Consider the following 23,977-nt stretch of genomic DNA (forward strand, 5'->3'; position numbering starts at 1 on the left):
TGGTGAGAGCCATGGTGGGATTGTGACCCACAGCACGACTAAAATAATAGATTCTGTTCTTCTAAGCCACCACATTTGTGGGAACTTGCTAGGGCAGCAATAGGAAACCGGTACAAATGTGCTGATGATTCACGCATCACACGGAGAGCAGAACGTGGGAGCCCACGGGCGGAGCCAGGCGCTGGGGGATGGCTCGCAGCAGGCTCCACGCTGAGAGCTCACTGGCAGTTCTGGCAAGGGATGTGGTGCACTCTTTGAGGGTTTTTTTTGTGGGGGGGGACTGGTACTTTTACCGTAAGTAGAATAAATTGGTGATGGTCTTTTGTAGTTTAAACGAGCTCTCGTTGTTCTCTGATAAGGACTCTGAACTGGGAAACTGTAACCACCTGCAAGACTCAGACACAGAACAGAACACAGTTCAGGTGCTACATGGCACTAAGCCCATCGCCGGTGCTCGACGTTTGTAAGCAGTAATTTTTACTATAAAAGTTTTAAACTGTTTACAACAAGGTCCCCCTCGTGAGCACACCCAGGAGGGAGAGTGACAGACCACCGATCGAGAGGAGACCACCAGGGACCGGTGCTCTGCAGCACCTCATGAGTCTTTCTGGATTTCAAAATAATCTCTGCTCAGCATTTCCTGACTTAGAATGACAGACATTCCCTGAGCTATATACGGCCCTCTCTTCCTTCACCACCACGAGGTCCCACAAGGTGCCATCAAGGGGCACAATTACCCTTCAGGTGCAACAGCTACAAATATGTCACAAAGATAAACAAGCAGAGAAAGAAGAACTAATGGGCACTTTCCCTTTATCGCACGGCCATGGACAAGGCTCACACTCACCCTTTCTGGTTCTCCCCTTCCTAGACCTGTGGGAGGGTTACTCTCTCCACCCCGTAAGATGGGCCTGGCCACAAGACTTGTTTTGGCCAAGAAAACGTGAAGGGAGTCATCTGTGTTACACTGGCCGGAAAGGTTTCACCAAGAGCCCGAAAGTGATTCTCCACGATCTCTCCCCCGCGGGAGCTCACAAGAATGCATGCAGACGTACAGATCGCACAGGCTGACGCTGCTGAAGTGCCAGCGACCACCTGGACTGGGGCAGCCACCCTGGACCCACGTGAGGACCACAGCTGGCTCCGGGTCAGCAGGGAGACACCGTGCGTCAGCGCTGAGCAAGGGGGTGCTGCCGCTGCCTCTTCCCGCCGCATGACCTAACCCATACTCGCTGACGTAGCTGGCTGGCTCCATTCTCGGGGGTGGGGGGAGCCTGTCTCTAAGGCCGTTCATTTAATCAGTAGGCACTGAGCATCTACGACGTGCAACACCCTCCCCTAGGCATCTGGGACACTTCGGGGAACCGAAAACATGAAGATCCCTGTCCTCACGCAGCTGACACACGGCTGAGGGAGACAGACCCAGTGCTAAGCGTAACAAGCAAGCTACATAGCACATCCAAGACAGTGAGTTGTAAGGCGAAAGATGAAGCATTAAAACTAGGACACGGATCAGGAATTCTAGGGTTGGAATCCCACGTGCCAGGCTTGCGTCTGACCAGCGGAACTGGCCAGAGAGCAAGTTAGGAGGGTGTCTGAAAACAGGGAAATCCGTCTTCAGGTAAGTGGAACGGCATGAAAGGACTGTAAACACAGACTAACGTCTTCCAAACTGCAGGTTATAACCCATTAATGAGTTGTGAAATCAATTTAGTGGATTGAGAATAACATTATTTTTAGTAACGGGAAACAGGACAGAACAGGCAGTATGAGAAAGCACTGCAGCTGTAACAGGGACACCGTCACACGGGGCTTCTGCTTCGGTCTCACACGGCGACACTCCTGTGGGTCCAGTCAAGAAACCTGAGAGCCACTTATCTTGACTGTCAAAAAGCTTGATTCAAGGGAGATTCACCTTCATCATAAATTTTAAAGACATAGATATCTACATATAACACATTTTCTAATATCTGCTACATTTATAAGGTTGACAAACAATATGCAAGGGAATAGCGCAAATCACAGGGATCCGCATTATCCTACAGTCAGCCTCCCAGCCGCGCCTGCGACCAAATCAGCACAAACGCACTGAAGGAGGACCTGATTAACACAAGTGCTTGTAGAAAACAAGAGGGGAGGGACAAACACCAAGGAACCGCCTAGATCCCAGATCTCAGACAGGGATAAACTCTGTGGCTGATGAGCAACTGGGCTCAGTTCCACGCAGCACGCCCTAAAGGCCGTTTAAGAGCAGAAGAGGGAAGTCCCAGGACTGAGCAGCACCGGAGGAGAGCAGACAACGCTGGGCGTGAAGACCCCCCAGGGCGACAGAGGCTGGCTCTGCCTTCAGCGCGCAGACCCGTCGTCATGACAACCCCGCACAGCCGGCCCCAGCACCCGGAGCGAGGGTGAGCTCCTCCCACCCTGGGCGGGGCGCGCCCTCCCCCGCCCCTTCACACCTCCTGCACGAGCTCATCCCGCAGCCGCCCGCGGTACAAACTGCTGCTGGTGCCGGGAGTGTTCCCCCGTCCTTTCGCATCCTGCCAATCTTCGTTCAGACACCACCTCGTCACAGGGGCGTCGTCCACACACCCTTTCGAGCATACTTCCCGCAAGTCACCCTACTTCTGTGTTTGTTTTTCACTACCCACTCCCTCCCCGCAGACGGCGAGACCCACGAGGACGAGGCCTGTCCCACTCAGCCACACTCCTGGTCCTCGGAGCAGCACCTGCGCTACAAAGGCACTAAAACTATTGTTTTGAATGAATCAACTCAGGTATTTTAACAGAATAAATAAAATCGCACACGAACTCCCTCTCTTCTTCCCTTTTCTTTCTCTGTATCTCCCCCAACCCCCTCCACTGTCATGTAAACACAAGCAATCTAACATTTACACAGCACGCTGCAGTGTTCAGAAAGCACCTTCACAGCGTTTTATTATCCGGTTCGGGACCGGTTAGAGGTTAACGGACAACTTAGGATGGCGATTACTCACATTTCTATTTTTAGAAACGTGGAAACTGAACCTTAGAAAAGTCAGTAAATGGCTTGATCAAGGTCCTCCAGAAGAATGGGCATAAAATCCAAGCACCCCCCTTCTCTCCAGACAGTCTTCTGTCTCACGTTCCAGAAAGGAAAAGGCAAACCATGGAGGCACACAACGAGGTGGGAGTGTGTCGTCAAGGACCAGAGTGGGTCAGAGGACACTGGTGCCAAGAGGACCCTGGATGCTGAGCCAGGGCTTTGCATGACAGCCTTTAGGCAACAGGGAACCATCAAAGATTTGGAGCAAGTAATAAAATCAGATAATGCTTTTAGGAAGGAAAGTCTGCTGGGAATAAACAGAACTGATTAAAAAAGAGGATATTAGAAACCAGGGAGGGTAGTTTCCTAGTGGAAACATGAAGCAGTTATGGATTACCAAGGAGGACAGAAGAGCTGCCAGAGAGGCTGGGAGGCCAAGTGTGCGGCAGGGACGGAAGAGACACCAAAGGCCTCTGCACCGAGCTCATCCCGCAGCATCAGAAGTGAACATGGCTGGAACATCCCGCAACATCAGGTTTAGCACATGTAACTTTAACCCTGAATTCAAAGACTTACTATCATCCTGTGTTAACATACTTTTAAGTGTAACACTGGTTCTGAAAACTGATTGGAAATACAACCACCTATACAACTTTATTAGCTACAGAAAATGTGACAGAGCTGGAGATTTTATTCCATGCTGACATGTTATCATGGAATCAAATGATACGAGTAAGAGATACAAACTGAACAGACAACTGAAAAATTCAAAGACTTGCCAATCTCTTGAGGAATGTTAAATATGAAAAATTCTGGAAGCATGTGCTTCTTACTGATGATCAAGTGAATCAAAGTAAGTGGAAGTAAGTGGAAAAATCTCCGATTTTTGAACAAAAAATGTATTTTGGAATAAACAAAGTATAAATGCATAAATACAAGATATTTTAACAATCTGAGGTATTTTTGCCTTTTTGAATTAAATTCCTGAAAAAATTTCCTTTACAAAAGTAAATGAAATTTGGCTCCAGGACAGACTTCATTTAAAGTCAACTTACTCGAATTCTCCTTTATGAACTACTAGCGGCCTCACTTATTTGTAGTTTCACTAATATTTAGGGCTACACTGTGAATAATCATGCTCTATGGATTTTATCTACAGCGAAATCACAAAAACATCAACATGCAATAAAACATATGGTTTATCATATTTTCTGTGAGCAAAATAAATGTGTACAGGTGGCCACATTTTCAAGCACTTTTGGAACCAACTCTTGAAAACAATCTTTTATTTTTTTAAATTGAAGTATAGTTGATTTATATTAGTTTCAGGTGTATAGCAAAGTGATTCAATATTTGTATTGATTATATTTCATTTAATATTATTACACAATAATGGCTAACTTTCCCTGTGTTGTAGCGTATATCCTTATTGCTTAAGCCAATATTCTAAATTTGCTCTTAAAACTAAAAAATATACATCAGTAACACAAGAGAGTAACAATTCTCTAAAAGTAAAAATTAGGGTCAAGTTGTCAACAAGTGTAAGTCTATGTCAGGATTTCCATCTGTTTATTTTACACATATTCTTTGTTAGCAAAGATCTTTTCCTGATCCTTCTACATAGCATTTTTACTGGGTTCAGACAGCCTTGGTTGGCTACACTTCAGACTTTAATTCCTGATGTTCAATGTACTTTGTTTAGTGAACGTCAGTCTCAAATCATCAAAATCTTTACTTTGCAGAGAAGACAGGCACGATTAAGAGAAGTTTTCTTATGTAAGCACATTTTTCTCAAAATAATATGGAAACAAAAACGCTTGTGAAAGAAATTATTTTCCTATTGATTCACTCATCAGAGAAACAGTCTTGCTGCCACATCCTCGCTGGCTGTACCACAGGTTTGTCTCAGGATGTCCTGCCATCACAGCATCCCCATTTACTCGTGTGTGTGTGTGTGTGTGTGTGTGTGTGTGTGTGTTATGTGTATATAACTACAAGACCCTCAGTGAATTGATTCAGATTAACACTGACATTATAAATTCTTAATGAATTATTAAATCTACAGCACATAATTTGGGCTACCACAGCACCTCAATCTGGGGGTGGGTATACATTTGTAAACCCCGTTGAGAACTTTCATAAGAGGCAGTGGCAGGCGAGCTGAAGAAGTCAATTTCCAAAACTGTTCAAGTCTGGGTTCCACACAATATGCTGGATCCTTAGGGTCAGGGGACCCGGTACACTCAGAGCGACAGTCTGCACAGCACCTGTGACCCACACATATGCGTGTGCAGGAGCCTGCTTCATGCAGCTGTGCCTGTGCGCACGCGTGTATGTGTAACCTAGCATTTCTAAGCAGACTCATGACAGGTGCTGTGAGGACATTCCGTTCGGGTGAGTAACAAAGTGAAACGTGTTATCTCTCCTAATGATGAATGGCACTGGCTTGGAACAGTCTACGGTTTTCCCCACAGAAACCCTCTCCTATTTGCACTGTAAGAGGTGGACCTTCCAAACATTAAAACTTTACTAAAGTGCTCTGCAAATTTATGCATTTCTTAAGGCATTTCATACCAAATTTTATCCAGAAAAAAACTGTAACGCTCTGTAAGAATAAATGTAAAGTGAAAGAAGAAATAAAAACAGTATTACTTGGTTATCATTTGAAATTATATTTTCTTAAACGTACTTGACAAAATTTAAAACTCAGTGTAAAAGGTGAAGTACTATCTTTCCACCACTCCTTAACCTAGGATCCACTATTTTGTCATTCAGTAAACACTGATTTCTTGATTAGGTGCCTACTTACTGTTCTAGACATATTTAGAATTAAATGACAGGTTTAAGGCCACACAGAACCTTAGTAATAAAGCTATAAAATCTTTAAAAATATCTAGTCAATTCACTCAGATGCTTGTTCTACTATTTTGTTATTTAGTGCAACTTACTTATTCCTTATCAGGCCATTCAAATTTTTTTTTTATTTTGCATTTAAAAACAATAATTTTACCCCTCAAATGAACTGTTTTCAGTGAAATTATAACACCAAAAATAGGGCACCATTAAATTAAAGCCAACTTACTTTTAGCTTAACTCTTATTTTATTTTGGCTGTTACCATTTTGTCTGTCTTATATTTACAAGGAGAAAATATGGTTTGAAGAGTTTTAAGGAAGCTCTATCACTGGCTATAAGTGATTAAATTTAAAAAATTATTTCTTCCTAGTAATTTCTGTTGTTTCTAAACTGGACAACTTTCTTTCCATTAATATAATGTTGGAACAGCTGCATTCAGTTCTGTTTTTGGCATAAAGGATGCCGGGACAGCACCAGCTCTAGAATGAATCAAGCACAAGTATCTTCTACTTTGTAATTTGGGGAAATACACTCCTCATTAGCCACCGATCACCTGCAGGTTCCTCCTCCGCAGTCACCACAGCTACGTATGTTACATTTACATTCACAAACTGCTACAGTATGTTTAAATGGTCAGTTTTAATTCAAGATACGGTTTATTCTTCATATAATCTTAATATTACTAAATGTAAAAAAGGAAAAAAAAAAGGACAGATCCATGGCAATACTAAAACCTCAATCTGCTCATTAGCATTTTCTCTTGCTAAGTGCCTGCCTGAGGTCAAATGAACAGAAGATCCAACTGTCAGGTGAAGGGACGCATTACACCGGATAGGTTTCAGCTCAGGACCTGATGATAACAGTTTTATTAGAATATAAGAGCAGGTATATAATTGGTACATCCCCTATATTTTTAACCACGGGGGAGGGGGGGGTAGGTAACTGAATGAAATTATATTGTGTCTCTTACCTAAAGAATGTGCAGCTGTGGTTTTGGAGCTAAAAAACCGGCCAAGCCCAAGATCTCCAAGTTTGACCACCCCAGTGGCTGTAATGAACACATTAGCTGGTTTTATATCTGTGAATAAATGGGATCAGGTGAAAGATGATGTCAGTTTAGGTGAAATATTCAAGGGTTTAAAAACCACTTTTCATCACAGAATTTAAAACATATCTTAAAAATGGAAGTCAGTTTGAATTTTGAACCAATTATTTTGAGAAATTTTCATATATCCTAATACTTCTGAGTTCTCAGTCCTCTGACAGAAAACCATCCATCAATGCAGGATTTAAAATGCACCTTGCTTTCCACTTTCAAATACACTTCTGTGAAATTCAAAGTATAAAATAAATCTGTGCCTTTCTTATATCAATTTTAAATAAGCTATCTTACTAATTAGTGATTTATTGATATGTTTACATAAAATAGAAAATCTTAACTTCATTATTATTTACTTACCAAAATTATGTTATTATTTACTTAGATGACCTTAGAAATTTTAATTGCTTAAATAAATTTAAGCTGAAGTTTTTCACACCCTAAAAATCAACGGATCAATTCCTTCATGATGTAACCTTCATACATTTTGCCCTACCATTTGACTAATACTCAAGAATATATTAAGAGTGAATGCTGATAATTAAAAATCTAAGTAGCTATAATGTATGCTGTTCATAAAAAAAGAAAACCTCTTCCTTATGTATATTCAACTGCTTCCTGCATCTATTTTTTTTCCTTTACTAACATAGTCAGTAAAAAAAAAAAAGTCAAACAGAAAAATAACTAATTCTCATTCTTATTTAAAACCAAGCAGGGCTTCACTTAAAAGCTTATCATTCTAGTAAAATTACAATTTGGAAATACATTACTTAGGAAAGCACAGTAATATGCAGTGACTGGAAGGCATTTACTCTCAGACGGCCTGGTAACGTGTGTTGTTTAGAACTGCGCTAAGTGGCCCGTGGCTTACTGACTCACCTCGGTGCATGACCCGCCGAGAATGCATGTGCTCCGGCGCACTGCAGAGCTGGACAAAGTACTTCCAAACGGTTCTTTCAGGAATTAGCCTCTTTTGTTTCTTAAAATGCTGTTCGATAAATTAAAAATAAGATTTAAAAAACCTAAAATACCTTCACACTAGATTCTGATGTGCAAAAGCCTTAAATCAGAAAAACACCTACTTTTATCTACCTGCCCTCATCTTAAAAACATGAATTTCCACATTGAAATGATTCTAAGATTTTTACCTGACATAATGCTTAAATTTCTCCCAGCATATCTCAAGTTAGCACAGGTCATATCACTACATCTCTGTGATGTCCACCTATTTCAAAACAATTAACATCCATGTAAAATAATTTCTTATCCTAAAAGTAGGAGGTCAAATTTTATTGTAAGAAAAGCCAGAATGAAAAAGTCTAGATCTGAAGATAATTATTTTCATTGCAAGACAGTTCTTCTCTTGACAAAAGGCTTCACTATGAATTCCTTTTAAATGCTGAACCCTGGTGATATGAAATATCACTTAATTTATTAAAAATTAAACAAATAAAAGGGATTTATGTGAAAAATTTTCATGAATATTCACTGCATATTACAAGTCAAACTTTGCCTTGAATGAATGAAACTAAACTTCATGGAAGAAAAACGTCACAGGAAGACCGGTGCAAAAAGCAGAGCACAGAAAGGCTGCACTGGAGAGGGGTGGCACCTTGTACAAAGGGGAGATACCTCGTACAAAAGGGCGAGACCTAAAATAAACTGCAAAACCAAAGGGCTGTATTCAGGCCTGCTCTCCTACAGGGCACTGGCTGGAAGGGGACACCAGTAATACGCTCATTCAAGAGCAACGCTCTTGGCTTCATGAGATCTATAATGATTCTTTACGTAAAAATTATTTTTCAAAAATAAAAATGTAACTGGTTTCCTACTTGGCAAAATTTCTAAATAACCAAAATGAAGTACTGTATCAGATAATTTTAACTTTATTATTGATAGATAGATAGACAGACAGACAGACATATATCAACATTTAAAGATGTGCTTTAATGTGTTTTATCTGCATTTTTGGAAGTTTTACTAATTTGATTTCTGGATTACTGAATATGGTACTTCAGCCATTTCAGCAAAACAACAGGCTCAGTTTCCACCCTCGTGAGCAGGTGAAGGCAGCTGAAAGGGAAACAGAAAGGGGCAGCCTGCTGCCGCCCCTCCTTCATCCCCAGCAAAGGAGCAGATCTGCTGTCTCACATGCGCTCAACACATCAAAGGACAAAGCTTTAAGGAAAGATGAGTAACTTTTGGTTAATCTTTACTGTAACACACACTATAGAAATGAATTTACTGGCAATTTCAATGGCTATTATATTAGTAGCAAAAACCAAGTAACAATAAGGTGACCAGGTAATTAAAAAGCAAATCAGGGCTATTACTGAAATGGTGGAAACCTCCCATATCATGTTTCAATATTAAGTCTTATTAATTGCAGGCTGTGTCGGCATCAGTTTTCTTTCTGTGGGGGCAGAGCTGCAAAATCAGCTCTTACACATAATTTTCTCTCAGACTTGGAATGAGTCCAAATCAAGCCTGTCTCTCCCTGACGCTGGATTAGCATATCAGAAGACTGTTTGATGTCAACACAAGATGGGGACCAGGTTGCTTTCCAGTTAAAAATAAATACACCATATCATGTAAGTATCAGACCATGAAAGAAAATTTTATGCTTTAATATAGATTCTGAAATCATCATAATTATAATTAACTTCACAGTTTAAAGTCCCATCATTAAAAAATAAATCATATATAAAGGAAAGGGCAGAATGAAAAAACTGCCTCAAAATGGAAGTCGTGAACAGGCCAAGATGGCCTGATTGTTTTCATGTCTTCATATTCTTCTCTCAGATTGTTTCTATCAACAAATTAAAGATGGTAACAATAAACTGTATCAATACAAGGCTACCTAGACAGAACACTTGGCAAAATGTAAGTATCCAAATTAGTAACACGTTTTTGAAGAATGATTTTATGAATTTGATTTGATCAAAAGCAGTTTCATTATGTCATTGATAGCTCCCAATATTTTTTATGTGTCTGTTTAAACATACGCTGTTTTCCAACCATCCTTGAGTGGAGGCTTTTTTGAGAAAACCAATGCTTATGATGAGACAAGTCTGTCTGTTCTGATGGTGGCACTGTTGACCATCTCTTAAAAAGAGAATGAACAGGAAAAAGGCAGTGAAAATTTGAATTCTTTTTACTACTGATAAAATGTATGTTAGCACTACAAAGGAGGAAATTTCATAATGCCACAGTATTAAAAAAAAAGAACAACTTTCTCTTAACTTATTCTAATATATACACATCTTTTAAAAGTTAATTATCTAGTCAAGTGACACTGCAAAAATCCTATTTTTCTCTGAAAAAAAAAGACAGCCCCACATATTCAGGTCTAGAGTCAGAAAAAAAAATCTAATGCGAACATATAGAAATAAAAAATATACATTTACTTGTCATGTGATAAGTTTCTAATAAAGCAATAATTTTTTAAAGGTTGGTATCAAAGACTTATGTGAAAAAACATGGGATATGGCATTTTTACTATATATTATAAAATAGAAATTAAACTTTTTACATCTGAAAATAAAATATCTAAAAAGTCATGAAAATGCAGAAATCAGCACTGAGGAATACCTGACCACTTGGACAGAATTTTTATTTAGTCTTCTTTTAAAGTAGGTTCATCTTTTTTCCATGCAAAGCTTCAAGTGTTGTTTATTTTAGAAACATATTTTCTACCTCCATCAACATTATTCAAAAAAAACTGAACATTATTCACATCATAAAATAGACATAACAAAAAGCTAGTCGATGTACATATAAAATGTATATACAAACATCAGATTATAGCTTATCCTCACTTGTGAAATTCAGCATATCTGGTAAAGCACACGTGCAGGGTCACTGAAGTCGTGTGTATTAATATAGAAGAGGCTAGCTGATGCAAGCTGCTTCCACTCAAAGATTTTTGGAAAATAGTCACATCACTTTTTTTTTTTTAATTGTCAAACATCCTCCTACAAATTAAACGCCCAAACCGAATTACACGGTGGATACTGATTATCAACTACCAGTTTTTGGACTCAGCTGGGTCGCCTGGTGCCTGAATCTAGACACCTCTACTCCACGCAGAACACACATTTCTCGTTTCTATGTTTTGCGATTCTGGCATTCCTCCTCCAGAAATCTCGGGAAAAGTGTCAGTGATACTAACTAGCATAAACTCAGCCACAAAGAGAACAGGAAATTCTGTTTTGTAAATAAGTTTGTCCTTTTTTTTTAGATTTCACATATAAGTGGTGTCATCTGTTATTTTTCTATGACTGAAGCATTACGCTGTACATCAGAAATTGACACAACATTGTAAACTGACTATACCTCAATAAATATATACACATATATGCGCACACAAAAAAGAAAATTATCTTCTTGTTTGATTAAAAAATTAATCTCCATAGTGTATCAAAACATTTAAGCCCACAGTTTGATATGTTAATCTTTAAAGAAGAAAGTTTCAGACAAAACATCCAGAACCACCGGGCCGGCTTCATGGGCGTGCAGCATGGACAGTCATGCAGGAGTGACTTGGTGTGATGCTCTGTTCTGCCATCTAGAAATCCTTCACCATTTGTTCACAAGGGGACCCACAATTATGTAGCTGGTCCTGGGAACCATATACCAAGCATCCTTTGGAAGTGCGCTGCTGTAGTTAAAAACAGAACCAGAAAAACAACAACAAATACAATCCTGGCAGACAAGTCATCTCTGAAGAAGATTAGGAGAAATGGTAATTAAATAATGAGAAATGACGAAGGCAAGGAGAACCGGAGCTGCAGGCACCAGCTGCTCCATCCCTTCCAGACGTCTGACCAGAGGGAGTCGTTCATGTTCAACACGAGGAAACACTTCCTGCTCGGGAGTGCTGGCAAGTGCTTAATGTGCCACACACATAATCCACAGTCACCTTTTAATAGCAGACCTGCTGGTGAGGCTTGACAGGCATGGCTGTGTGACCTTGAACAAATCACTTAATCTTGCTGGGCCTCGGTGTCCTCACTATACTGAGCAGAGTTTGGGGGTGATCTGTGTGGTCCCCACCACTATGGTGCCACCATCTCAGTTATTTGTAATTATGTCTGATGGGCACTATTTTTCACACTTAAAAATAATAAATTTTACTGGCATGTCCTGTCTTTAAATCTCCAGTTAACAGAAACAAGGGAAAAAACTAACAGTATCTCAAAGATCCCCACAGGTCTAGTTAATACTATATCCAGTCGCCACAGGAGATGACAGGTTGTCAGAGTGCTTCGTGACATTCGTCATCAGAAAGGATGTTGTGTTGCCAAACATTTCTGTGATCACAATGTACCTTCATAAGACTACATTTTGCAATGGTTATTTCAAAGAATTAAATTTACAGAGATTGGGTGATGGAAAAGATAGAATGCTTCTAAAAGTGTAACTTGACAGTTCTAAGTGTGATTTTTATTATACATAGATCTTTCTCTGGAAACACTTTCCCTGTGAAGGTATAAGCAGGTCTCAACAGACTAAACCGTACAAGCACTTGCTGCAGACAATTTGGGGAATTACATAAACGCATAAAATAGTTACGCCTCAAGTAGGACTTGGTCCTGTAATGCTAATTTGCATTTAGGCACCTTAAAGTGCTTTAGGAGATGTGAGTAGAATGGGCCTGGCGGCCAGGAGCTCACTAAAAATACTTATCACCTGAGTCTCATTTTATCCCCTTTGATAAAATATTTCCCATGCAAGAGCTACTAGTCTTCCTTCCCTATAATGCTTGAAAAATCTGCTGAGAGTACTCAGCTGTTTCTAGATAATAATTTAATAGAATATCAACATAATCTATCCACAAAGCAAAATCACATGGCTAATAATGGGAGTGGAAATTTTACTTTATTTTATGATATAAAATATGAAACAGATAAAGATTATTTTTCTGAGCAATTAAACCCCGGGGGAAAAAAGAGAAAGTTATTCAACAAACAAGAATAATAAGCTCCTACAACGTCACAATGTTCTCCCCCACCCCAAAAGCTGTCCTCTGAGAGTTGGTACATCAATATCAAGGAGACTTAGGATTTTTCTGAAAATCAGTGAAAAACATAAGAATGCACCATAACTACTACAGGGAATGGTGCCTGTGTTGCTGCCATGCGGATAATTCTTAAGGGGAGCCTCCATGTTCCTAAAACTGAAGGGAAAATCCTTGCAAATACTGGCGATGTCTTCTCTGCTGCATCAGCGCACTAGAGACGGGGGTGGGGTGGGGGGGTGAGACAGCAAAGCAGAGCGCCAGCCTTCCGGAAGACACAGACGGTCACGAAGATAAACGGAAGCACTGCCTCTTCAATGAACTCTTTCTGGTTATGTTAAACCAGACAGCAGTGAGACAGCTGGAAAGATATTTCAATATCCTTAATGAACAAGGAAAACAAAGTCTCCCGGTAGAAATCTGAATGAAAAATAATGGGGCGGGGGCTGGACCTCTTCTCCCTACTCGACTGTCCACAGACCTGCAGGTTGGGGTGGTAAATGGGTTTCAAAAGGCAGCTTTCAGTCCATATTAAACTTCAAATAAAAGGAGCAGAAAGTTCCTTGAAAGTTATGTTTTAACTTTTCCCAGGTAAACACAGTTCCAAGCTTACCCATCACTGTTTCATTATGCTCACGGAGCTCCATACTGGTCACGATGGGACATCATTTTTGACACTCTAAGTTTGACACTATTTAGGGACTTTAATAAAGTGAAATATTGCTACCAGACTTCTTAGGTGTGAAAGAAAACCCAAGTGGTATTTTATCAGTAACACTGCTTCTATAAAAACGCTGCTGTATGACACACCTGCACACACATGTCACAGAGACAGAAACCTACGTGCATGCACAGAGGTGTGCACGCTTGTGCAGCAGCCTACGTCCACAGGTGCAATTCTGTGTGGTTTTTCAGATACAGACACTCACTTGTAACCTTAAGACTTCTGAATGACTCTAAAGTCATATACAGTACACAGCAGACAACAATCTTATACAAGAGGCTCAGTTCGGCAGGAAACAGGCCGCATCTGGCATTACGGGCAGGTCTCACCGCTGCCCGGCTTGGGCTGCACACTTTGTGCTGAGACGGAACGTGCACATCTCCCAATAACTGTAAATCAGGGTGAGCAGAGACAGATGGCACTGCTGGGAAGATTTTATTGCTTTAAAGATCCAAAGGTCAAGACTGTAAAAGACATTTCAAAGCGATTTTATTTCCAGTACAGCCTCTAAATTTGGGTAAGTACAAATAAAAACATGTCTGCAAATGTGAAAAACAACCACACCACGAGGGTGAACAAGATTTACAAGTTACGATATTTGAAGATAATAATTATCTCCAAAACACTGTTGATACTTTAGCTAGCTTATCAAAGTCTGTGGTAAGCAGAATTCTATGACACATCTCACCCCTCGAAATTCTCTGGTTCTGGGAACCGCCCCCAACCTTGAGTGTGAGCTGGGTGCGCTTATGATGAACTAGCAGCCCCACGTTATGTTTTCTGTGTGGCAGGAAGGATTTACAGATGCAGTTGAGGTTCTAAACAGGCTGTTTTTGGAAAGCAGGAAATTGTCTTGGGTAGACATGACCTAGTCGGGTAAATCCGTCGAAGTCAGAGAGATTCAAAGCCAGAGACTCTCCTGGGGCCCCGAGGGAGCAAACTGCCAGGCCGTGGAGAGGCCACATGGCAGGAAGAGCAGGCAGGCTCGAGGACCAGGGGTCGGCACCCCTTGGCAAGCAGGAGAGTGGGGACTTCAGTCACACAACCACAAGGAGCTGAATTCTCCCAACAGTCAGTGAACAGGAAAGAAAACCCCAAACCTCGGATAAGATCAATTCTGAGACCCTGAGCAGAGAACTCACTAACCACTATGTGAAGTCACTCACCCTCCAAAATTGTGAAATACTAAATTTTTGTTGTTTTAAGCTGCTAAGTTTGTGGTAATTGGCAAAAACTAACACAAAGTGCATGTCTAAACACAGTAAAAGTCAATGTAAAAAATTAACACTATGTCTCTACAAAAGACTCTTAAGGCGCCTACCAAGTTTAAAAGGAAAGACACACAGGTGGTAACGATGTAGAAAATACAAAGCTGACAATCCAAGAAAACAGTCCTACATCTCAAAATATTAGTAGGAAGAGACAGCAGGAGGAGACAGCCTAGCTCAGGAACAAGACAAGGATGCCCATGCTCCCCACCCCTGATACCACAGCATGGGGAGAACCTTCCCCAGCAATCAGGCAAGAAAATAAACAAATAAAAGGCATCAGAACTGGGTAGGAAGAAGCAAAATTGTCTCTGTGTGAAGCTGACATGATTTTATACATACAAAATCCTCAACACCCCCCTAAAAACTGTTAGTTCTAATCAAGAAATTCAGTAGAGCTGCAGAATATAAAATTAACATACAAAAATCAGCAGCATTTCTATACTACTGAGTAATAATGAATTATCTGCAAAAGAAATAAAGAATAATAATAAAATAAAAACAATTTCATTTACAGTAGCATAAAAAACAATAAAGTACTTAGGAGTAAACTTAACCAAGGAGATGAAAAATCTCTACTCAGAAAACTACTAGATATTAATGAAACTAATAAAAGAAGACACAAATAAATGGAAAAGAATCCCATGTTCATGATCGGAAAAATTAATATTATTAAAATACCAGTACTACCAAAAGGTATCTATAGATTCAACACAATCCCTATTATGATCCCAATGGCATTTTTTAAAGAATTTTACAGAAATTTTAAAATTTATATAGAGCCACAAAAGACCCCAAATAGCCAAAGCAATCCTGAGAAAGAAGGACAAAGCAGGAGGCATGATATGTCCTGATTTCAAACTATACTACAAAGCTACAGTAATCAAAACAGAACAGTACTGGCATAAAAACAGACACACAGATCAATGGAACAGAATCAAGAGCTCAGAATTAAACCCCAGCACTTACAGTCAACTAATATTTGACAAGGGAGCCAAGAATACTCAAGGGAGAATTCAAAAATTCGGTCTCTTCAATAATTGGTGCTGGGAAAATTGGACATCCACATGTAAAAGAATAAAATTAGACCCTTATTTTACATCACTCACAAAAGTTAACTTGAAATGAATTAAAGATTTAAGTGTGAGGCCAGCAACCATGAAAATCCTAGAGAAAACACAGGAACAAAGCAACCTGACATGGGTCTTGGCAATGACTTTTTTGGATATGACACCTAAAGCATAAGCAACGAAATAAAAAAATACACAAGTAGGACTACATCAAATAAAGAGCTTCTGCACAGCAAAAGAAACATCAACAAAGTGAAAAGACAACTTACAGAATGGAAAAAAATATTTGCAAACAAAATAGCTGATGAGGGGTTAATATCCAAAATATACAAAGAACTCATATAACTCAACAGCAAAAACCCACAAATAATCCAATTAACCAGTAGGCAAAAGACCTGAGAGACATTTTTCCAAAGAAGATATATGAATAGCCTACAGGTACGTGAAAAGATGCTCAACATCATTAGCCATTAGGGAAATGCAAATCAAGCATACACTGAGATACCACTTCATGCCTGTTAGAATGGTCATTAAAAAAAAAAAGTCAAGAGATAAATGGTGGCAAGGATATGGAGAAAAGGAACATTTCTGCACCACTGGTGAGACTGTATACTGGTGCAGCCACCATGGAAAAGAGTACAGAGGACCCTCAAAAATTAAAAATAGGACTACCATATGATCTAGCAATTCCACTTCTGGGTATCTATTCAAAGGAAACAAAAACACTAACTCAAAAACATATCTGCCCCCAACCTTCACTGCAGCATTATTTACAACAGCCAAGATATGGAAGCAAACTAAGTGTCCACTGATGAATGAATGGATAAAGAAGTTGTGGCATATATACAGTGGAATATTATTCAGCCATAAAAATGAGAAAATTCTGCCATTTGCAAAAATATGGATGGACTTGAGGGCATTATGCAAAGTGAAATAAGTCAGAGAGAGAGAAATATTGTATGGTGTCCCTTACATGTGGAATCTAAAATACACAAATCTCATAGAAAAAAGAGATTCAATTTGTAGCTATCAGAGGAAGAGGGAAGGAGGCAGGAGGAACTGGAAGACAGTGGTCAAAAGGTACAAACTTTCAGCAGTAAGATAAATAGTGGGGGAGGGTATAGCTCAGTGGTAGAGTTTGTGCTTAGCATGCTCTGGCTAAGGTCCTGGGTTCAAACCTCAGTACTTCCACTTTAAAAAAAATTAATAAAATAAAATGAAAAATACATAAATAAACCTAGTTTCCTCCCCCCAAAAAACAAATAAACAAAAAAGGTAAGTAAGTACTAGAGATGCAACGTACAGCATGAAGGCTACAGTCAACACTGCCATACGATACAGTGGAGAGCTGTTAAGGGACTAAATCCTCAAAGTCCTCACCACAAGGGAAAAAAAGACTTTTTTTCTTTTTTTGCATTTTCTTTTTATTGTAGGTTTATTTTTGTATATTTTATATGAGATGATGGATGTGAACTAAACTTGCTTCAATATTCATTTCACAATATATTACATGTAAGGCAAATCATTATGCTGCACCCCTTAAACTTATACAGTGATGTATCCCAATTACATCTCGATAAAATGGGGGGGGCACTTAACTAATTATTTGAAATTGTGCCAAACTCTTGGCACAAAATAGATACCCATTTAAATTATTTATATTGCATATTTCACTATGAAAGATTTGTAAGAATAATATTCACTTCCCTCTTAGCCAGTGTGGTGTGGTATGACAATTTTTTGGCAGATAACAAACCTCTAAGTTTCCCCTTAAGAGATTTATTGCATTGGGTTATATTTTGTTTTACTGGTATTTCAGTAAAATATAGCTTTTAAAAAATATAGTGCTAAATACATGCACTTGTATTTTCTTCTACCTCTCTCAAATTGACTTTCTAATGGGCCATTATAAATATAGGAATTTATAAATAGCTCAGTGAATAAACTGTATTTTAGCAAAATGGGCTATGAAGATTTTAAAATATTTTAGCAATATTTCTATTGACAAATTAAAATAAACAAAGCTCTTGTTAATATATTTCTGAGACTAATCTCTCATCTCCTCTACACTAAGTCTCCATCACCAGATATGTTTCTTGGAAACAGAAGAGTGAAATAAACCGGATTAATAAGGCATCCTACAAAATGGAATATGTACTGGTCCAATTTAGGGTACAATAAAGAAAATATATAGCATATATATATAACAAATTGATAAACTGCAACCTAACTTTTCTAAGAGTCTTTTTATTTAAATTTCTGACTACTGTTGATAAAGAAATATATGATGAAAAATTCTGGATTTCCTTTTATCCTAAAACTCATCTGGGAAGAATTTCATCTGACCACAGCCTCAGGTATTCCTCTGTCACTAATTAGAGAAATACTGAATATTTCAACTATAAATTACTTAATTATATTTGTCAGTCTGCTCTAAACCAATTAATTATTTACTTGTAAAAATCTTTGATGCAACGCTATCCAGAGGTTCTTTTCTGGAATACAGACCAGGAGCTATATTTCCTCTTCTACCCCAATTAAGCTGAAGAGTTGAGACAGTGAAATATATTACTGAGATGAACAATGATCTGTAACATTACTCACTATAAAGAAATGAAGCATGTTCCTCAGAAGCCAAGTATCTACTGCTGTCCTTTATAAGCATTAAGTCACTGCCACATTCCTTCCTAAAAGAAGTTCCTATGATTTTTTCATAATGTAGTCTCTTCTATAAAGAACAGCTTTTAGCACAAATTAGAGTGTTTAGAAAACAATTTTAGAATCTTAGGGCAAAAAAAAAAACCCTTCCTGTATCAGGAAAAGATCATGTTATACCACTACCATTGTTTACCAACGGGCCCCTGGAACAGGGGAGATAAAGGAAGTGAAATAAAAACATTCTAGCAGCTGTCGGACAGATGGAACATATTCAGAGAGGCACATATAATTACATGTGTGTGCGCATATATTTGTATATATCCCTATAAAAATAGAATACATATATACATACATATTTATCATTCAGCCCTCATAATGACACTCCAAGGCAGGTATTAACCCAATTTCATAGATAAGGAAACAGAATCTCAATCATTAAGATGAAGTAGCTAACTCAAGGTCATGTAGCATCACCTTCTATTGCCCTCAGAGTTCCCAGTAAGGATTTGGCCGTCCTGTTACAAACTACAATTAGACCCTATCTTACTCCTTTATAAAACTTACTACAACTCCAGTTATACAGTTTCCTATGAGTTTTAGTTAAATGCCTCTCGCTCCCACTAGACAATGAGTTTCAAGAAGGCATGAACCATGAATACAGCACGAGGTAAATATCCAATAAATAAATTAAAGAGTGCTGTTTTGAAAGGCCACAAATTGCTATATTTATTTGAAAGAATAATTTGGCAGTATCTGTTATGATTTAAGGTGCACATACCCTATTACCCAGCAGCATTATTTATAGAAATGGATGTAACTCTCTCTTGAATAGAGTGTGTGTGATGCTGTTGTATTGAAATATACAAGGCCTGGTCCTGGAGCTTTCTCTGTAAGGATTAAAAACAACGGAAACAGCGCAAGTGTCTCTCAATAAAGCAATCACTTAGTACACTGCGCTGTGTCTGAGAAAGAATACACACACCAGTACATGTTCTTTCATTTGTGTGTGTCTGAGTGTAAAGATACAAAATGAAGTCAGGAAGGGTTCTGCACGTGCAAGTCAGTGGTCACCTCTGGGGGATGGGAATGCAGGCGGACAGTGAAGGATCTTCATCACTTATATTAAAAAAATTACAAACATTAAGCTTACTAAGTCAACAGAGAGAAAAGCCATTAACTCTGTGTTCTGTTAAAATGCATCCATCTGTGATCATATTAATCCTATTAGATGAAGGGCCAGAAGGGATCTCACAGGTCAGATCCTTCCAAGTGATTAAAATTCATCACCCCTCCCAATATAACTGGGTATTTGGTCAGGTCTAAAATACCACACTGCAGGAGACATACGTGAATGCAGCCAGGAAATGAGGCTATTCCACCCAAGTGAAACTGCTTGGTCAAACTCTCTACTCTGGGTACTGGGAGAACTTGCTGTGACGGCCGATATGCTGAGACTACTGTAAGGTCTGTAAGTGCAGACTCCAAGAGGATCTGGAAAGCCAGACCCGGAATGTCTTATGTCTTGACTCGGCAGACTGACGGTAAAGGACGAGGTCGTTAAAGGCATACACGATAAAGCCTCCTGGAGAGGGAGGACTGATGTCACTAACCCTTCACAGAGGAGCCGCCCCAGTGCCCTACCAAAGCACAGTAAGCTGCTCTAGAAGCTTCCAACTCACTAGGAATCAGCTGCCACCTTTTATTAAAAAAAAAAAGTGCCTTAAATAGTCTTTTACATGACAGATACCTTTAAATTTAGTCAGAAGCCCCCAGGGTGTTTTAAGGGTACAGCCATCAATTTTATAATGGCAAGTTACTACTTGTTACCAAACAGAATTCTGTTGTTCTGAATCTTACTGGGGCCACTGGGGCAGCTGATAAAAAATTTCCTTGATGATGTCAATGGACGGCAAGTCTGTTTAAACAGGAAGCTGAGTTCATCACCACAGTAAATATAAGATCACACTGACAAATTTTTCCTCCGTCACTGGCCGGGGAAATCTGAATCTGCTGGGGATGGAGGTAACAGGGCTTCTAGAAGGCACCCTGGCCTTGCGCCAGTTTTCCCAGGCGGGGAAGGGTCAGCGGTGCACTCCTCCAGGTGCCCCGGTGTCTGCCCAGGCACAGCGCCCTAAGTGTGACGTAGGAGCAGCAAAGAAAGAAAACCCGATGGAGAGAGAGCGAGAAACCCTAAAATCAAAATCCTAAACCATCAACTTCTCAATCGACAGCAAGACTTTATAACTGAAGCGGTTTCCTTTACCTGCGTCCAGCAGGGGTTTGAGGTACTTCCCCATAGGGGTCTGCCCTCTTCTCCTTCCACTATAAGAATTAAATAGCTCTTATACCTAAAGAAAGGTCTCAGCCAAGAATTTTACACTCATTGTCCCTCTGGCAAGGATAATTTACACTTGCTTTTATATGTCTCATCTTGACAGATAGCTGTTTTGTAAAATTCTGCATTTGTGTATTTGCATTTTTTTAATTTTTAGTTTTTATTTTTTGGGGGGAAGGTAATTAGGAGATTGAACCCAGGACCTCCTGTATGCTAAGCATGTGCTCTACCACTCTAGCTATAACCTCCCCTCATTTGCATTTCTTTTTAAAATTAATACTGTATTTTTAAAAATTGTTAATTAATTTGCAAAGACACATTTTGTTGGTGGTTAGCTGTTTGTGCCACTGGTGGGAAGTCCCTACAACAGAAAGTTAGGTAACTGATTAGAAGTGAGTCATCTTACATGGGACTTAAAACATAAACAGAGTCAGCTTGATAGCATTCTGTGAAAGGATACTCCTTCCTTTTATGCAGTGTTTTTATCATTTAAAAAGCAATTCCTAAACTGTCTCCATCTTACAGATGAGGAAACTGAGCCTAAGAGAAGTTATGTGCGTAAGAGTTGAAGCGGCTGACGCTGAACTCACACTAGAGAGCAGGGTTCTTAACCTTCTTAACCGACGCTAGCCAACCCACAAATGCCTTAATCAGAGAGCCTGCAAAGGCTTGTAGTGGAATGCAAATTGTGTATGCACCAGCATTTTCCTGCAAGAAGGTCAAGGGTTTTATTTGATTTTTCAAAGAAGTTTTGTGATACAAAAATCTTTAGGGGCCACTGAAGTAAAATGCATGGATTTTTGCATCAGACAAGCCTAATTTCAAATACCAGTTTTTCTATTTACTAGTAATGATCTTCTCTAAGTGTCAAAATCACCTCCCAGGATCCTTGTGAAGAGTAAACAAGATAATGCCTATAACGCACCTAGCACTGTTTTAAAAAACCCCTTACAGTAACTGCAGGCAGGAGATGACTGGCTGTGCCCCAGTATCTCCTGAGAGACTGAATACACAGACAGACAACGGCCAGACCATGTATAAAAACAGAGCTTTGAGCCACCGTCCTCAGCAAGCCGACCAGGAAGCCAGCCTTTTATCTTTCACAAACTGCCTAGGAAGCCTGCCTGCTCCGCTCTGTCAGACTTGCAGGAGGCCGGGCTGCTCTCACTAGTGGTGATCCAGCAACTTCTGTAACAATCAGCCAGAATGGCCAGGACTTGATTGGTAACTGACAGCTTCCCCAATTTTTGTCCCCGCTTCCAACTTAGGACCAACCAGAGAAAGCCAGCTCACGGGGGAGGATTAGTGAGCTTGCCCACGGCTCCTTCATGCCTGCGGCCTCCAACCTGAAGCCTCCCCTCCTACCCACTATAAATATTTCCTGCTCTTCCATCCACCTGAGATCTCTGCCAACACGCACACGGCAGTGGTCGATTCCCTTGCTCCGGCAAGCTCACAATTCACAACCCTTGCTTTTCATCTTGTTGGCCTTCACTGACTTCCAGACTGCTGAATTCGTCTTCCAGAGTAATGGAGTCTAGCTGGCACTTGACAGACAGATGAAGACTAGAGACGCCAGCCTCCCTTGCAGGTGGACACGATCAGGACTAAATTCTGGCTAGCAGGTTGGAACGCTGTGTGGCCAGCGTCCGGGGATGTGCCTTGGATACAGCAGCAAATACGCCCAGACCAGCTGTAAACAGGCCTGGTCTCTGAGAATCTGAGATCAGAACTGTCATATTAGCCCCAGAATTTTATGTAGCAGAAAAATACACATAATAACATTAATAATATGGCGACAGCTTCCATTTACATAGCCTTACTAAGTGGGAGGCACTCTTCTAAGCTCTTAGCAAGTATCAATCAATCAATCATTTAAAATAACCCTAGGAAACAGGTTCTCTTCTTACTTTGTTTTGGAGGAGATGTGGCACACAGAAGAAGTGAAGCAGGTTACGAAGTTAAGCCCAAGGATAAGCAGTTTTTAGGCTAGTTTTGGGGGGTTCCTATAATTTGTGGCTCAACTTAAACCCAATGAATGTGCCCTTAGAAAAGAACATTAATCAACTTTTAAGTCGTCAAATCGGGGTTGGATGCGCAAGTCTGAATTCAAGGCCCACTTTCTCCTTCCATGACTCCCTCCCAAAGCAGGGGCAGCCCAGGTCAGACTGCTCCAGCACCTCCCTCCGCCCCCTGCCTGCTGTCCAGAGATGCAGGATCCAGGGTGATCTGCTGGGTGAAGTCAGCTTTAGCTTACAGAAGACAAGTCCTCGGTCTACTTCCAGGCTGGTGCTGGAGTGTTCATACGTCTAAGTGGACCAGCATCAACCTCCCCAGGCAAACCAGCCTCATAATCAGACCATCACTCTGCCTACCATTTACTACACGCCTACCCCATGTTAAGCAGCATTCTGAGGTCTTTAAAGAATCTCACAAGCCTAAACGTTGAACATACAACTCTATTAGAAAAAACAAATCTTTAGTTTAAAAAAAAAAAACAACTTACCTTTATCATTCTGGATAGGTCACCAGCATCTCCTAGTTCCAAAACTATGTTTAGTTCATTATCCTCAATGAATGATGCATAATATTTAATTACATTTGGGTGGTTGAGTTGCTGAGAAAAAAAAACAGGCACCAAAATTTTTCTTACTGTACATTCCCAAGAGTCACTTACAGTTTCATAACTTAAGAATAAACTTAGTTAAAATGCCTTTCAAGTTACAGAAATCTTAATATGACTGTATTTTTCTTTAACCTAGTGAATTTTTAAACAAGTATTATAGTTATTGAAAGTAAAACTAGATAACAATGAACTTTAATATTCTTTACTAGAAATAATAAATTACACACTTAAAATTTTAAAAAGTATTGCTATGCCCAATAAATATACACATATGCGTATAAATGACAGAATTAAATCA

The 23,977-nt window shown here is 39.8% G+C and overlaps 1 protein-coding gene across 3 annotated transcripts in view; it reads right to left on the reverse strand.

Moving 5' to 3' along the window:
• Positions 1-23,977, reverse strand: part of LOC140688665 (serine/threonine-protein kinase Nek7-like) — a 118,424-nt gene that overhangs the window by 70,560 nt on the left and 23,887 nt on the right. For all 3 annotated transcript variants that reach the window (XM_072948271.1, XM_072948269.1, XM_072948270.1), the window contains exons 4-6: positions 23,560-23,670; positions 7,859-7,967; positions 6,851-6,958 (exon numbers count right to left, since the gene is read on the reverse strand). In XM_072948271.1, the coding sequence (XP_072804372.1) occupies positions 6,851-6,958; positions 7,859-7,967; positions 23,560-23,670 (328 nt within the window). The remainder of the gene's footprint in view (positions 1-6,850; positions 6,959-7,858; positions 7,968-23,559; positions 23,671-23,977) is intronic.

This window comes from Vicugna pacos, chromosome 23 (assembly GCF_048564905.1).
Source record: "Vicugna pacos chromosome 23, VicPac4, whole genome shotgun sequence".
NCBI classification, from domain to species: domain Eukaryota; kingdom Metazoa; phylum Chordata; class Mammalia; order Artiodactyla; family Camelidae; genus Vicugna; species Vicugna pacos.